The sequence below is a fragment of the Strigops habroptila genome, chromosome Z, assembly GCF_004027225.2.
Source record: "Strigops habroptila isolate Jane chromosome Z, bStrHab1.2.pri, whole genome shotgun sequence".
In the NCBI taxonomy this organism is placed as follows: Eukaryota; Metazoa; Chordata; class Aves; order Psittaciformes; family Psittacidae; genus Strigops; species Strigops habroptila.
The window spans coordinates 77,908,596-77,926,266 of NC_044302.2; the positions used below are offsets into that span (position 1 = coordinate 77,908,596).

At 43.5% G+C, this 17,671-nt stretch overlaps 1 protein-coding gene across 1 annotated transcript in view; it reads left to right on the forward strand.

Moving 5' to 3' along the window:
• The window catches only part of THBS4 (thrombospondin 4), a 37,808-nt gene that overhangs the window by 589 nt on the left and 19,548 nt on the right, over nt 1-17,671 (forward strand). The window contains exons 2-7 of the mRNA XM_030511944.1: nt 3,691-3,938; nt 5,048-5,153; nt 11,811-11,893; nt 12,755-12,806; nt 14,151-14,323; nt 17,390-17,527. Coding sequence (XP_030367804.1) covers nt 3,691-3,938; nt 5,048-5,153; nt 11,811-11,893; nt 12,755-12,806; nt 14,151-14,323; nt 17,390-17,527 — 800 coding nt within the window. The remainder of the gene's footprint in view (nt 1-3,690; nt 3,939-5,047; nt 5,154-11,810; nt 11,894-12,754; nt 12,807-14,150; nt 14,324-17,389; nt 17,528-17,671) is intronic.

The following is a 17,671-nucleotide window of genomic DNA, read 5'->3' on the forward strand; positions in this document are numbered from 1 at the left end:
TTTTTTACTTCCCTTTTTTTCTTTTCCCCTTTGGGACAATCACTGGTTCTTATTACTAAGGAATGTGAGGGGGACACGCACATGCTGCCTCATGCATATGAAAGGCAGGTTCTTGTTCTGCTGACCCTGGAGGTTAGATGTGACTAAGCAAGACAAACATTCCTAGCACTTACTGGGTGAATTAAAGTGTGTGTTCTTCTCTTACTGAAATCAGTTAATCAGGAATCAGAGTAGGAACTTCGGCAGACTTTTACATATGGAGAGCTTTCATTGCTGTCTAGACCAGACCTAGGATATATTGCAATTTTAAGGTTCAGTGAAAAATTGGTGAATTATGCAAATTAGAGTTGCTCTATTGACTTCACTACTGCCATGATAATTTGCTGCTGCAAATGTTGTAAGCAGGCAGCTAAGTACAATATACTGAGAAACTCTACTGATAAATTTTAGTTTATACATAGGAAAATAATTCTGTGTGCTGAGGAAAAGCACACCTTTTGCTTGGGAAATGTAGGGGAATGAGTTAGAGAAAACACTGGTAGTTTCATCAGGTCTGCCAAAATCTTTCTGAGCTTGGGGAATAAGAACATTTGTCCTATGTGTGTGTTGGGTTTCTTTACCTAATTGGTAAAGAAATAGTCGATCACACATACATCCTCTCTCTCCCCGCCTGCCGTCTCATACACACAAAATTATATGTGTGAATTTTATATATAGGACTGCATAAGTGTGCACACATATGTCTGTATCCATACAATTGTGAATACATCAAACTCTTTTTTTGATTTTCAGGAATTCCTGCCTACCTGATTGTTGCTGATATGCTTTAACTAACAGACTAAAGAGACTTCCTGGGGGAAGGTTAGGTGGTTTCCTTTGGTTTTGTCCTCAGTGTGTTAGTGTTGTATTTGAGAAGTGTCTGTGACAGGATGGTGGCATATAGATAGGCAACAACATGAAGGAACTTGTCCTGTCAGTGACCAGTGTTGAGTAGATGGGGAAGATCTGTAACCTACCAGTTGTAAAGGTCTCTTTGCCTCCTTATTACTTCAGTGCACCTTGTTGAAGGTGTGTGGCAGTTTGCGAGTAGTAGGTGGTGGTTACACATGTGACTTCTCTGGAAGTGTCAAGTGTCCCATATGGCTACTTTATACAGTAAGTTAAACTGCATCCAGGAGATCGTTGTGTGAGCTGAAAGTATGGGGTGTGGGAGCTGTTTGTGATCCTCTCCAGACCACAGATCCTCACTTAAGTGGTCAGGCAATGTTGGTGTCTTAGCAAAATGCAGGGTCTAAATATCTATGGTTTTGGAAGGGTGCGTATATGCATAGTGCTTCTTCTGCATGGTATTTCCACTTATGCACCCAGTTCTGATCTAAGTAGCCCAAAGCAGTCCTTAGTTATCCTTTAAAAGTGCCACATTGAGAGCTGTGTTCCAAATGATTTGTTCTGTTTTTGTTGTGGTCTGATAGTAAAATGTTCATAGCGCCTAAATGTTTTTAAAGCACAGATCTGAATTACTGGGAAACTGCTTAGCTTGTTTTGGTTAGACCAATGTACTTTTCAGAGGCAAATAGCATCGGTGGGGTTTTTTTGAATGATTTGGTTATGGAACAAACAGCAGTAAGTGCATAAGTGATGTAACAACAATTCTGTGAAACAGTTCCCATTTATTTGCAGGATTACTAGTTTCATTGAAAATCTGTTTCTTAAACAGTACAGGTGAGCCACTTACTCTAATGAATGTCAGTGTAGAATATCATAGCAGCAAACACATAATGCAGGGGCTTGGATGAGTTAAATCTTACAGAGGCAGAGGCTGTGGTCCAGCAAAATCTCCCTTCGAAAGCCTACTCTAGTTTACCAGATGGATATTTGGCTCTGCCTGAGGAAGGAGTATTTGATCCACCTACCAAGCCAGACTGCTCCTTGTCCCGAAACTGTTCTAGCAGGGTCCATTCTGTCTGCCACCATCTTCTCTTTCTTTCTCTAGCATACTGCTGTGTTTGGTCACTCTGAATGTAGGGCCAAGATCCAAAGACCTTGCTTTCATGTGGCCAGGCGTGCATAATATTCACACAAATGTAATGCCTGCAATGTACTCTGTCCTGCCAGATCTTTGAAGTTGCCAAGAAACACTACTTTTTAGCAAGTTACAGGTGACCTCATGCATCTTGGTGGAAATCTCAGCTCTGGCAGTGTTTTGACATAGACAGCAGTGAAAACATTCCTGGTATTGATCACAGCTGCTGGGATATTAGCACTAGTGTAGACTCTAAGGATGGAGGCATACCGTGACCTGTTCATGCTGGTATAAATCTGAATTCTTTTAATCATTAGGCTGAACAATTAGAAAAATAGTAGGGAACATGTACTCAGTAACTCAGAAGGTCACCGACAAACAGAGGTATTGCAGCATCAAAAAGGGTACATTAGTAGTTGAGAGATGGAAAGATAATTTGTTGAATGAATAGAAATGGGATGAGTTCAGTCGGTGTTAATTAGCTCTGAAGCTAGTAAAGAGTTTTCCCCTTCACTATATACACAATTTTTAGTTGACCTCATGTTAATGTAGGTGTTTCGTGAAGGTCAGAGTATTTATGAGCTCTCCCTTGATGCAACAGTAGCAGCCCTCTGTGGACTTCTAACAGATATTCACAAGAGCCAGTACTTAACTGTTCAGGTGCCCAGCATCTGTGCAGCTTGACTCCTCAATGCACATAACTTTTCATGAGGAAATAAGGGACATACAGGCTGGTGATCAGTGGGATCTTTGAAACAAGGTCTGACTAACACTGTAGAGCAGTTATGTACTCTCTAGATGCGCTCAGCTCATTGCTTCAGAAGATATGCATTAGGAGAGCCAGGGAGAGATTTTGTAGAGAGAACTAGCTAGCTGGTCTAAGAGATTTAGCTTGCAGATCCTGGCTTACTGATTCAATTTCCTTAGGAAAGAGACATTTCTTCAGTATTACGCAGTAAGAGTTTTTGTTTGCTGTTGTGTTTTTTTGAAGGTGAATTTTACTTCATAAAATGAAAATCTTTTGTGTGAATTATCAAGTAGATCCTTCACTAATGGCTTAAAGAATAGTTGAGAAGGGGCTTAGTCATCTCTAAGGGTGGAATATGTCTTCTCTGCATTATATTTTGGTTTTACTATTTGTTGCAGAGAACTGCTGGTTACCGGCTTGGACTCATGCTTCCTTTGGTTTCTTTAATGCTGCCTTTGAATACACTGTCAGATGGCCTCACTCAATGCAATATGCATCACTGTAACTGATTTTTCTAGTTGTAAGTTTCTGCTACAGAGAATTTCTAGGTCTATCAGATATCAAAGTGCTGACTGCAAGGTGTCCATTACACCCTTTGCTTTAGCACTTGTATTTTAGCACATTTTGGCCTGTAAAGTGACATTGGCTAAGCCAGTTAGAGAGGCCAGGACAGAGCAGTGAAACACAGTCTGCAGGCAGCAATGCTTTAAAGATGGGGAGTCACACAAGATTCCTGGTAATCCTGCTCTGAAAGTCAGTGTCTCATTTATTATTACCGTTTATATCTTCATATGGAATGCATTTACAAAAGCTGATGTGGAAAAATACCAGAAGAACTGCAGATTCCCACATGACCTTCGTTGATCAACCTTGGGTTATCTGCTACCCTCTGATAGTCCTTCTGTGTATTTTGTACTAGTGGTGCTGCGCTATCTGAAGAGTGATGGGAGGTTGAATTCAGTGATCTTTAGCAACGTCCAGCTGGCTGATGGGAAACCCCATGCTGTCATCTTGTGGCTGAGTGGCCTGCAGCAGGGATCAAGCACAATAGAGTTGTATCTGGACTGCCTGCAAGTAGGTGCCATTCAGGACCTGCCCAAAGCATTTTCAGCACTGTCTCAGATATTGGCGGTGGTAGAGTTGCGCACTTTCCAGGAGAAGCCACAGGTAAGTAGGAAAACTGGGAGCAGGCCAAATGCTTAAAGGGATCACCTGGGATCCTCTGGATCATTGTCTCCAGACCTCAGCCCATGCAGTGGCCAAGCTTTGTACAGTGTGCTTCAGTAACCTGAGTATTAACTTGTGAAATAAATATAAGTTCCATATAAAGCAGGTGAAATCTTAGTTTCATTGAACCCTGTAACAGTTATGCTATTTGTTTTAAACACAATTTTTAGCTTATTAAAAAAACTAAGTTACTGCCTCTCTTACTTCAGGCTAGGTTTCTTGGGATTGAACCTTTTGCAGGGACTTACCTGATGCAGTAATGGCAGCTCTTCATCAGCTTCTTATAGCTGTTCACTATAAGCAACCCTTGGCTTTGCAACATGGCTAAGCAACCCTTGGCTTTGCGACATGGCTTTCCTCTTCATGATAAGCCACATGGACTAAAAAGGCAAGAGAAGAGGGAGATGGTGTAAGGGTCCGATCCCCATCTGTTTGACTACAATAGCTTTTCTTTCTCTGTTTGAGGTTCACATAGCTTCCTGTCAGCTCTATATAAACAGTCTGAGGTAAACAGTATCTTCTACAAACAGGTTCCATCGTTGTTGATGCAAAATATGCATTAGAAGGTGCGAAGGCATGCTGCCCCCAGGTTGCCCCATTGCTTTGTTTCGTTTCGGGCTTGGAAATGAGCTTGTTTATATGGAGAATTGCTAAGGTGCCCATGTTCCTGACATGAATGTAAACCTATTTGAGAGTGGCGAGGGAAAGACCCCGTTGGATTCAGTTCAACAACAACAACAAAAAAAATCATTCTTCTATGTCACGAATATAAAAATATGTGAACTTCCTGGTGTGTGAGATCTTATGAATCCAAATAGTAAAACAAATAGTTCAAAATAAAACCACAGCTATGTGAAAATCTGCAAGGCAGAGATTAGGAATTCTGTTACAATTCAGATGGTGATGGGTGGTCCTGAAAGGGATGGTGTAGGAGCCCTGCATGCTCAGGAAATGGACAACCTCTCTAAAAAAATTATTTACTTTGTCTGATATTTCACATTTTTTCCATTGTCCCAGAATTGTGAGCTCTGTTTTTCTCATGACTCCAGGAGGCACTAGATGAGCTGAAGCTAGTAACTGGAGGAACACTTGCCCAAGTGGGGAACCTGCAGGATTGTTTTCTTCAACAAATTGAACCTGTTCCTCAGTACACAGGTAAGGCCTGCAACCAGGAGTTTGAATTGTTCCTTAGGATACCAGTGCAAGAAGCTAATGTGATGAATACTAAAATTGTGGAACTACAGCCATGATAATATCCTGTAAATGTTTTAGAAATAGCTCAGTTTGGAGAAAAAAGTCACTATCACTGGTGATAAAGCAATGAGGAGTGTTCCTAGTGAAGGAGGAGTCTTAATGATTAAAAGAGGCTTTTTAGCCTAATTTAGAGACAGCCTTTTGTGATCATGATCTGTTTGTGTCAATTTAATAATATTTTAAGTATTCAAATTGCAGGTAGGAAATAGTCCTAAATGTGGTACGCTGCTACAGGCTTTATGAAAATAGTTAGATAGACAGAGTAGCAAGACCTGTCAATGTACAGTACAGTGGCCAGTATTCACTTTTTGTTGATCATTGGAGTATACCAGAGAGGGAAGGAATTGGGCATGAAGAAGGACAGAGGAGACTGCAGAGTGTGTTGGTGCTACAGCTACATAGCCCATGAGAGCAGGAGGAGAAAGCCATCACAAGGCAGGCACTAGCCCTGCTGCAAGTTAGCCAAGGCTTGTGTCACCTGCTGGACTGGAAATCTGCTCCAAAACAAATTCCTTTTCTGCCTGTGCTGAGCATTATGGAGACTGAGCTGGGAACAGGGAGGAAAGGAAGGAGCTGAAAGGTACTGGGATTTCTGCGGCTCCCCAGGAGCTGGGTGAAATCCTCTGTGATGGGCAAGGGTGCTCTCTAACCTCTCAACCCAGTAAACCTGGGCTAGACTGCCCCATCTGTACTCCTTCCTAGTCCCTGTTGGTCTGCCTTTCTGCTGTGGGTGTGAGGGAGAAGAGTGGGTTCACACTATGCATGCAGTATGTTAACATGTGACAACTAGTGGGGGGAAAAGTGATTCCAGGTTTGAAATAGGTTCCATGTGAAGTTCTCTCTCTCATGCCATTTCCTGCCCCCCCAAACGCAACCCTGCAGCATTGCTACTTTCGATTAGAATAGAGGCAAGATACACAAATTTTATATGAGAGCATCCTGAGTATATTATATGAATGTAGGAGTCAGTGGTGTGCAGCGGTAACAGAATCTGTTTTGCGCTTTAATTATTTAAATCCTCAATTGCATGTGCTTCTGTTTTCTTGCTCGTTCACACACACACACATATATATATACACACAGGCAAAAAATAGAGTTTTGTCATCAAAGGTTTCTCTTTTTCCCCTAAATCAACAGGCATTTGCACATAGAAAGGAAGGGCAATTCAGTGTTTGCTCCTGGAGAAACTCACAGCTCTGCGAATGAGGTTTCCAGGTTGCAGACTTGCAGCTTTCTCATTTGTAACTTTTTGCTCATTAATCAATAATACAAATGGTAGCAACACAGAGACATATTATCTCTCCCTGGCTGCCTCCGCCTGGCTGAGCCTCTCAAATTCAGTTGCTTATTACCTGCAAGTAGAATTAGTATCATATTAATAATAATAATAAAACAACCTGCATGAATATATTCAAAGTCTACATAGTCAAATCCACCAAAGGGAAGGCGCAAATGTTCCAACAGCAATATTAATTCAGCTGCGTTGCACTTTGTATTTGCTTCATGGTGTCCTTTTACAGGGGCAATATATCAGATAACCACAATTTGCCTTGAGCCAGAAAAAGCTGGAATGCAAATGCTTAGCTGTATAGGGATATGAGACCTAAGTATCTTGGTAAAATCATGTGTTTTCATATTAATTGGAAAATACTTGGGAAAGCCCTGAAGGGAAGAAGGGCCCAAGAAAGCTGGTTAGTACTCAAGGATCACCTCCTGCAAGCTCAGTGATGATGCATCCCAACAAAGAGGAAGTCAGGCGAAAACAGGAGGAGGCCTGTGTGGATGAACAAAAGCTCCTGGACAAACTCAAGCACATAAAAGGAAGCCTACAGAGGATGTAAGGACAGGTAGCCTGGGAGGAAGACAGAGAAATTGTCTGAGCAGCCAGGGATCAGGTTAGGAAAGCTAAAGCCCTGGCAGAATTAAATCTGACCAGGGACATTAGGGAAAACTTCTCCGTGTTAAGGACAAGAAGAAAAAATTCTACAGGTACACCGGGGATAAAAGGAAGACGTCAGAAAGTGTGGGCCTTCTCTGGAAGGAAACGGGAGACCTGATTACCCGGGACATGGAGAAGGCTGAAGTACTCAATGACTTTTTTGCTTTATCTTCACTGGCAAGAGCTCCAGTCACACTGCCCAAGTTGCAGAAGGCAAAGGCAGAGATTGAGAGAGTGAAGAGCAGCCTATTGTAGGAGAAGATCAGGTTTGAGACCATCAGCGGAACCTGAAGGTGCACAGGTCCATTGGACCTGATGAGAGACATCCATGGGTCCTGAGGGAACTGGCAGATGAAGTTGCCAAGCCATTATCTATCATACTTGAGAAGTCGTGGCAGTGAGGCGAAGTTCCTGCTGGCTGGAAAAGAGGAAACATAACCCCCACTTTTAAAAAGGGGGAAAAAGGAAGACCCAGGGAACTACAGGGCAGTCAGACTCAGCTTGGTGCCTGGCAAGGTCAGGGAGCAGATCCTCCTAGAAACTATGCTATGGCAGATGGACAATAAGGGCGTGATTGCTGACAGCCAACATGGCCTTACTAAGGGAAACTCCTGTGACAAATCTGGTGGCGTTCTGTGATGGGGCCACAACATTGGTGGATAAGGGAAGAGCGACTGATAATCTGCGTGGACTTGTGCAAAGCATCTGACACTGCCCCACACGGCATCCTTGTCTCTGAATTGGAAAGGTGTGGATTTGACAGACGGACCACTCGGTGGATAAGGATGGCCAGACTCAGAGAGTTGTGGTCAGTGGCTCAATGTCCAAGTGGAGACCAGTGACAAGGGGTGTCCCTCAGGGGTTGGTGTTGGGACTGATCCTGTTCAACATCTTTGTTGGCGACATAGGCAGTGGGATTGAGTGCGCCCTCAGCAAGTTTGCTGATGACAGCAAGCTGTGTGGTGGAGTCGGCACGCTGGAGAGAAGTGTCATCCAGAGGGACCTGGACAGGCTGGAGAGGTGGGCCAGTGAAAACCTTATGAAGTTCAACAAGGCCAAGAGCAAGATCCTGTGCCTGGGTCAGGGCAATCCCAAGCACAACTGCAGGCTGGGCAGCCCTGAGGAGAAGGATTTGGGGGTGCTGGTTGCTAAGAAGCTCAACATGACCCAGCAGTGTGTGCTCACATCCCAGAAAGCCAACTGTATGCTGGGCTGCATCAAAAGAAGTGTGAGCAGCAGGTCAAGAGGGGTGATTCTCCCCCTGTACTCCATTCTCGTGAGAGCCCACCTGCAGTACTGAGTTCAGCTCTGGGGCCCACGACACAAGAGGGGCATGGACCTGCTTGAGTAAGTTCAGAGGAGGCCATGAAGAGGCTCAGAGGGCTGGAGCACTTCTCCTGTGAAGGGGTTGAGAGAGTTGGGTTTGCTCAGCCTTCAGAAGAGAAGGCTCAGGGGAGACCTTATAACAGCCTTCTAGTACCTAAGTGAGGCTGACAAGAAATCTGGAGAGGGACATTTTACGAGAGCATATAGTGGCAGGTCAAGGGGGAATGGTTTTAAGCTGACAGATGAAAGATTTAGATTAGACATTAGGAAGAAATTCTTTTGCTATGAGGGTGGTGAGGCAGTGGAACAGGTTGCCCGGAGAAGTTGTGGATGCTCATTTGGTAAATGAGATTAATATGCTGTATGTAGTCATCATCATAAGATCATTCAGGTCAAAAGGGATCTTTGGAGGCCATCTAGTTCACTTAGGGTACCTGAGTCTGACATAGTTTAAAAAACATAGCTATGTTGCACCAGACCAAAGGTTCTTTTAACCTAGCTACTGTTAGAGAGTATGCCAATATAGACCCAAGGGCAAGAAGTAAGAGTGGAGTTATAGTGTGTTTTTTCCCTGAATGCTTTCCTGTTTTCCAGCATTTCACAGTATACAGAGCCCTCCCTCAGAGGTGGAGTCTTTGTGTTTTGTGCTTGTCCTGGTCAATTTTTTTCCTAGCAGCTGGTGCAGTGCTGTGTTTCAGCTTTAGTCTGAGAACAATGCCGATAACACACCAATGTTTTTAGTTGTTGCTCAGTAGTGCTTACCCTGATCACGGACTTTTCAGTCTCATGCTCTGCCAGTGAGGGGGGGGCATGGGAAGCCGGGAGGGAGCAGAGACAGGACACCTGACCCAAACTGGCCAAAGGGGTATTCCATACCACAGCACGTCATGCCCAGTATAGAAACTGGGGGGAGTCACCTGGAAGGGACTGATTGTTGCTCAGGTCGGGCTGGGTGTTGGTCGGCAGGAGGTGAGCAATTGTATTGTGTATCACGTGTGTTTATTGGGTTTTTTCCTTTCACCTTTTAGTTTTCCCTTAGTAGTGTTAGTATTACATTCTGCTTTAGTTACTAAACTGTTCTTATCTCAACCCACTGGTTTTACATTCTTTCAGTTCTTCTCCCCATCCTGCCCAGGGAGGTGGGAAGTAGGGGGTGAGTGAGTGGCTGCATGGTACTCAGTTACCGGCTGGATTTAAACCTACTCTGTGTGTTTTGTTCCATGAGTCTGTCCAGTGAGTTTTGAATGCTTGGTCAAGAATGTCTCCTGGTAAGAAATTCATCATGTCTGAGAAGATACCTCCTTCTGCTTACTTTGAACCTGCTTCTTTGTAGTTCCATGTGCAACTGCTGTATGTAGCTTCTTTGGTGGAGGATTATAGGCTGACAGGAAACTGTTCTCTTGTCTTGAATGACACTTCAGGACTCTGACTTTGCCAGATGGGGGCAAGGAGGGTACTTGAACCAGTATTGTTCCCAAGAGAGCTAGAAGTATCTGTGAGGCATTTCACTGTGGCCTGCAATTACACAAGCTAGTGTTTGTGCATTTGCCCTGCCTTGACCAATTAGCTGTGCAGTGGAGCTTGTGGCCTCTCTAAAGCCAAGGTCCCTGAGCTGGAACGTGGTGGCCAGCGAAGTCGCCAGTGAAGGCGTTCAAAGTCAGGTTGGACTGGGCTGTGAGCAGCTTGACCTAGTGAAACATGTCCTTGCAATGGCAAAGGGGTTGGACTAGATTACCTTTAAAGGTCTCTTCAAACCCAAACCATACTATGAGTCTATACTGCAGACAAAGCAAAGAAACAAAAAACCACACACATACACAAACCAACCCCCCCCCCCCCCAAAAAAAAAAAACAACCAACCCCAGCAAACAGCAAGCAAAGCAAGAACAGACCCTAGCATCTGTCCCAACAGCCTGTGTGCCAAGTTCCAGTATGGGATTGTGAAATACCCATGATACTAAGTTCCTGTGCCTTTCTCCGAAATAAAGATAAGACAAGGTTGGGTCTAGAACAGAGGCAGGTTGTGGAACAGGTGGTTCACGAGTTTTTAAACTTACTCAGTGTTTTGATGAGAAAATCTGAAATAAAGGAAACTTAGTATGTTAGGAGTGGGATAATTCCCACGAGACATGCTTTGAAGTTTGAAACAGTGAGGTAAACATAAAGAAAAGTGTTTTTCATATAATTTTTCAGTACTCGCAAAAGTGACACGTCAGTAAACCTCCCTGAAGCCATTGGGCGTAATATCAAAATACCCTGCCTGATTAGAATGCAAAAGAGCATATATTTTGAAATTTGTTTTGACATAGAGACTTAGAGAAGTAAACAAATGGCTGCTCAAGAGAGCTACAAGCTCAGCAGTGAGCTACAAACAGAAGGTGCTGCAAGCTCATGTACTAACCATGCTCTCTGCTTCTCTTCTGTCACTCGGTCAAAACTAATGTTTCAGTTAACAGGCGGGAGTCTCACATGATCTTGGCTCATGGACAGATGTGACTTTTGGTCTTGTCTTGGAGGTCTTTAATTTGTTGCTTGTTATTGAGAACTGGCTTTGATGTGAATTCATAGCATGTTGTGAATCCATGCAAACTCTGCACCCCCTAGAAGCAAAGGCAGCCATGAAATGTGTGTACAGTGTGATGAGCTGCCTCTTGGAAGAAAAGCCAATTGCAGGTCTTAAAAGGACTGTTTTCATCAGAGCAAGCACTCTTGGTGCATGATCGGAGCTGCACAGTGAGGTTGCTCAGAAAGCTGGGTAACTTCACTTTGAAAGTATGCAGGAATCAGTTATGGTGACATGGAATACGCTTATGGAGGGTGACTTCCCATTTATCCACAGATACTTCATGCCCACCTTGCCCTCGTGCCCCAGATGGGTTATCATGAAAAACTTGAAATCCTAAGGTTTCACTTAAGGTTGCTGGTTGCAGGCCTGGAGGGAACCAGTAGCATTGGTGGCATTAGTTGCCAGTGGTGTTAGGCCGTACTAGAGAGCCTTGCCACTGAAATAATGGTAGAAAAAACAGACTGGTTTTCTCTCCATGGGGAGGTTTCTGCTTTGCCCGTTTCTGTGATATACAGTGGAGTTCAGTCCAGAAAAGCCTTGAGTATGCAAATCACTATAAAAATTGGAAATAGATACTGTGTTTGCTCTAAGGATTCGTACAGGGCTTAAGTAACAGTAATGTGTGCCCTCCTTGGCTCTTCATGGTGTTTCCATCTTGTATCTCAAAATTATCATGGCAAATAAGGGAGAGTTGTGTGCACTCTTTTTCATTGCTGTTTCCCTGCAGGTGATTTTAATAGGCAGCTGATGGGTCAGATGATGCAGATGAACCAAATACTGGGAGATGTGAAAGACCTTCTCAGGCAACAGGTACTGTATAAAAGCTTCAGTGTGAAATATCCCAAGCTTGCCACTTTTGATAGTCAGAGAAGAATTCACATAAGCAATAAACTCCTGTGTAGAGTTCACTGCCTCAGAGGTATGACACAGTCAGGAGAAATAACCGTTTAGGTCCTGGTACCTTGTGATCGCTGTGGAGGATCACTGAATGTAGGAGTGCTTATTCAGATACAGCAAATCTCATGTCTTAAGTGGAGAGGAACTAGAGTAACCATCCTCGCCTGCTTTTAGATAGAGGTAGATCTATCAGAACTGAAATTATATTTGTTTCACTTGCTTGTGGGTATCAGAACATAGCGGCACAAGCCTTTAGTTAATTATGTCGTTCCTAAAGGTCTGTTGATGATGGCTGAACTGAAGTACAGCTACCATTATCACTGCCCTTAATTTTATGATATAAAGAACATCTATTTCAAGATAGACTATCTATATTGCATGGTTGGAGTGATATCTTGGGGAAGAAATCATAGAATCATAGAATAGTTAGGATTGGAAAGGACCTTAAGATCATCTAGTTCCAACCCCCCTGCCATGGGCAGGGACACCTCATGCTAAACCATGTCACCCAAGGCTCTGTCCAACCTGGCCTTGAGCACTGCCAGGGATGGAGCATTTACCACTTCTTTGGGCAACCCATTCCAGTGCCTCACCACCCTCACAGTAAAGAACTTCTTCCTTACATCTAACCAGAACTTCCCCTATCTTAGTTTGAACCCGTTATGCCTTGTCCTATTGCTACAGTCCCTGATGAGTGATAATGGCTCTTCTGGCAGCCAGGCGCAAACTAACTTGCCTGTATACAAATAACATTTATTTTTCCATATCCTCAAGGTCAAAGAAACAACTTTTCTGAGAAATACCATAGCTGAGTGCCAAGCATGTGGTAAGTATTCCTGTTTTTCCCAGTAAAAGGCAATCAGATGAGATGTACAGTCATTTAAAAACTAGTATTGATTGCATCAGCTTTATGTGGTTTCTAAGAAGTACTCTTAAAAATGTTATGTTCAGTGTTTTAGATGTATTGGACACAAATTTATAATAGATTTTCATTAGAGGAAAAGCTTTCAGTTTCCATAGACCTGGTAATCATCTAGCAGGGAATAAACCCCCACTAAACCGAGCAGTACCACTCGCCCTGTACTGTCAGTTCTTGCTCTGCCACAAACCTGTGCCACATGTTCCTGCGGAGGGAGACAATGCCTACCAGGAATCTCATGAACAATCTTAGTAGGAGGACGAGGGAGGAATCATGTTCTGCTCTAGCTGGTGTTGCCAGTCCGAGGAAGGTCCTATGCAGTCCACCTGAAAGTCATCTGATTCTGAGTAGGCAGTCACTGATGAACAGCAGGGAGATCCAAAACATGGTCTCCATCTTTTCACTAAATAGAAGCAATAAACACTTTCCGAAATGCCACTGCATGGACCTCCTCCACGACTGACAATCAGGACATACATGCAATCAGTATAAAAACCAGAATACCCTCTCACTGGGTGGGATGAAAGGCTTTAAACTTATCAAGCCTTTTAGTTTATTTCTGCTCCCAATCTGTCAGCATCATCAGAACTCAAGTTGAGCTCCAGACAGATTAACCTTTATGTGTAAGTGACAAAGAAAAAGTCTTTAAGGCCTGCGTGCATGAGTACCAAGATTCAGCACCTGGCAGAGTCTCAGGAAAACTGTTCTTCTCTGGGGCTGGTCTTTGTGCGCCAAAGCCAGTGTACTTGCATGTCCTGCTGTGTGTTTGTGGGCTGCCAGCTGCTGCTTCTTTATTCTTCTTACTCGTAGACTGTCAGATGCGCGCTTCAAAAGTCATGGCACTGTTTTTCTTATGAAGTGGTAGTGGTGCCAATTTAGCCAGAGAAATGTGTTGTACTATGACACATGGGTCCCTTGTGCTGTCTGAGAGTTTCAGAATTTCCTCCCCACAGCCAGAAGCAGATCTGTGCTGGGACTAACCTGGCAGGAGGGCTCCCATGTGTAGCCAGGAGAAGCACGTGGATCTAACAAAATAGCCTTAATTTCCCCTGTCCGGGGACACAGCAAGCTCCTGGGCCATTCCCTGCAGGAAGTCTCTTCAGCCACAGCACAACTGGTAGCAGCGCGGTGCAGGAACACGAAGCCCCTGCTGCGCGGCGTCCTGGGGTTCTCTTCAGAGTGCTTGCCAGCTGAAAGCCATGAAGGATGTTTCTTTCAATCGCTGAAACTGTTGTTCTTTCTGCATTAAAGGTTTGGGAACTGTGAACTTTCCAACTCAGCTTCCTAGGCGCAGTAAACCCAAATGCGACGTTAATTCCTGCTTCAGGGGAGTCAGGTGCATGGAGACAGCAGAGGGATTTCAGTGTGGCCCCTGCCCTGAAGGACTCACAGGAAATGGAGTTACCTGCTCAGATATTGATGAGGTAAAATAGTGACTTTCACTGAATTTAAAAAAGAAAAAAAGGAGGGGGAGGGGCAAAAAAAATAAGATAAAAAGCAACTGTTTCATACATATCAATGGGTTGCCGATGCTTGCTGTCTTCAGCATTTGCTGACTGCTTGCACAGTGAATATTAATTCATTCTGATTTGATTCCACCTCTTATTTTGCTGTTGCTGCAACTTTATGGAGGTTATATGTACGAAAACTTGATATACCCTGGTGAGTTGAGAAGTCACTTAAAGGACCTTAAAGTTTGGGAAAAAACCCAAAAAAAACCCCCAAACCAAAAAAACTCAACCAAAAAAAAGCCAAAAAAGGCAAAAACTCCCCAAAGCCCCCCAAAAACCCAAACAAAACAAGCTTTTGACGTAGTTGTTTCTATTCCCCAGAAGATGCAGCAGCTTTTGTTACAAGGCTGCAGAAGCCCTTCTTATCAATATGGGCTTTGTTTCTTTAAATTGTAGCGCTTCTGAACCAGCCTTGGAGACCAAAGTCTTCTCTTCAACCCAGACTGGAGCAATGTTTTTCAGCCTTGTGTTAAAAGTCCGTGAAAGAAAATAAACATTTATTGTTATTGTTGCTTTTTCTTCTTTATGGTTGTGTTGAAAGCTGATAATGTTGACTTAAATCTAGGTTTTTTTTTTCCTTGTGTTATGTGTTAGAAAGTCAGACCTTGCTTGTACTGAGGACTGAGTTAATAAATTGACAATATCTTAAGCAATTAAATAAAATCTGTGTTAATTGGAATGTGACACTCGGAACACAAACAACAAAACCACTTCCAGCTTCACCACATTTTTTTCTGTATGATGATTTTTGCCATTGCTCTTTAGTGATTTTTCTGGAAAAACACCTGGATGTAGTAGACCAGGGAACCAGGAGAATTAAGTCATTAACTGTGCCTGCGGAGAACACAGTACTACCAACGTAGCTGTCTAAAGATGTAGAACAGCAAAAGCAATTCCTTTTTTCTCCTTCCCAGTCAACAGGAGATGTGCTTTGACTGCTCTTTTGGTTTACTTCCTCCTGTAGGCCATCAGCAGAAAGGATGCAATGTGTCCAACTTGTATCTGTCTGTGAAAAACACTGGGGAGAGTAAGTGGGTTGAGTGTGGCAGTTTCCTGAGTTGTAGGCGCTGTCTTTTGTTTTGCCTCACATGACATGGACTGTGTCTGCTGCAACAGAAGGTGCAAAAAATGGAGGTGAAGCCCTGAAATGTGAATGTGAGAGGTGAAGCTGAAAGAGCTGTGGTGTGAGTCTCATGTCACAGATAACCATGGTGAGAGTCCCAAGCCAGCCTAGCTGGAGCCCACCAGTACAGATAGTTTCCACCTCCTGAGCCATACCCAGAGCAAGGCAGAGCATGGTTCTAATCTCCCTGCCATTTTCAGGGTTGGAGCAACTCTACTCATGACAGCAGTGGTAGGAAAACAAATCGAGACTGGTCTGTAGTGACATGGTTTTCTCATATGAGATCTTTACATGAACACTGCTACTAAAATGTCACCGAATCTGGTGTGGGTTTTTTCACCAGTAAATATCTCTTTTAACAGCTGGATTTTCACTTATGGTTGCACAGGGGGGGAAAGAGGTAATAAATGGCAACAGCTTTTCATTTTCATTGTCTAATAAGAGAGGATGTGTCATATTTTTTTTTCCTGAGTTAGCTGAGACTATGAAGTAATTTTTTCTTTTATTTTTGAAAGCTTTTTAGAAATCTTCTGGGAGAGCACCTTTCTACTGAATAAACTATTTCTATACTTCCTCGTAACTGGCATTTAAAAAGAAGCTCATATACAAATTCTGATAAAGAAAAATCTAGAAGATGCCTCACTCAGAGCTGCCATCATCTTTTCTGAGGCTTTTAGCATCTCTGCAATATGCTCCCTTATTCATTACCAGTTTGAAGACCTTGCTTTCATATCCTGTATCTTGGGAGCTGCAGCTCTGCTCTGTGGCTGGTGTAACTTGAGTGCCCTCTGCTGCCTACAATAAAAAATCCACAGCAAATAAGGAGCACAAAATGTCTGTCCTAGGTTTTACGTTTTCCTTATGGTAGTTGTGGGCCTACTTCTAACAGATCTTTTCCTCAAACATGCTTTGAAATTAAACATATCTTTTCTTGCTCCTTTGTGTGTGTGTTTGGCTACAAGTTGTATGTAGGTTGTAGAAGGGTTTCTTCTGGTTTGCTCTCCCTCCATCTTGCAGATGTTTTTCTGTTAGTGATCAAGGAGGGGAGAAAAAGGCATTTTAAAGCTCTTTTCTGTTTCTTTCTCATGTTTCTTATTTACTGTTGTCTTTGAGCCATGCATAGTATGATGGCATGTTGAAGTTTTCAGTACCCTTACAAATATTACCTAGCATGGAGAGGCAGCAATGTGCGATGTGGTTTCCCGAGCTGGCACCCCCAAGACCAGTGAAATGAGTCATGCTGTTCTGTAAAACTGCATGATGCAGTGAAGTGAGTGGTGCCTTCAGGCCAAAGGTGATGCTGTGAGCATGTGGGATTTTGGGAGAAGTACCAAGGGTTGTCTGTGGGCCTCCAGTCTAGAAATGTGTAGGTGCCACTGGCACATCCATGCTCATCTGGCTCATGTGTGGGTTACTTCTGGCTATGAGATTTGCCCAAATTTAAACGAGGGGGGATGCTGCTGCCACTTTTGTGTACACAAAACACAACTGGAGGATCATTTAGTGGGTTGGAGTTATACAGCTGTCCTGATACTGTGGTCTGGACCCTTCGGAGGGCTCTCAGCCTCCAAGGGAGCTGAACCTACCAAGCAAAAGGAAGGATTGGGGATCAGAGCTTAGGGCATCAACTACAGGCTATAATACAAGATTGCAAATGTTACTTGAATTACAGATAGCTGAAGACTTACTGGGGTCAGAAATACCTGCAGAGCCTGTTCCTCTGTAAGCCAGTTCTGAACAGAAGACATACAGACATTGCATGTAGCGATGCCTTTGACTGAGAGGTCTGTGCACATAGTCGGGGTCTGGATGTTACTGAAGCACAAATATGTGCTCGGTTCATTTTTTCTTTGCAGTGTCGTTACAACCCTTGCTTCCCTGGAGTGCGATGTGTGAACACTTCTCCAGGTTTCCGATGTGAGTCTTGTCCCCCAGGATATACAGGACAAACCGTGCAAGGAATAGGCCTCAGCTATGCCAAGAGCAATAAGCAGGTGAGTGGCAGCGTCCGTGTGGCAACCACCATTGCAAGTTGCTGGTTTATATTAATGCATTTGTGTTGTACTTTATTTATACTTCAGTCATTCCATAAATGCCTTGTGCAGTTAGGCAGAGCTCAGTGTTTCAATCAGAAGATC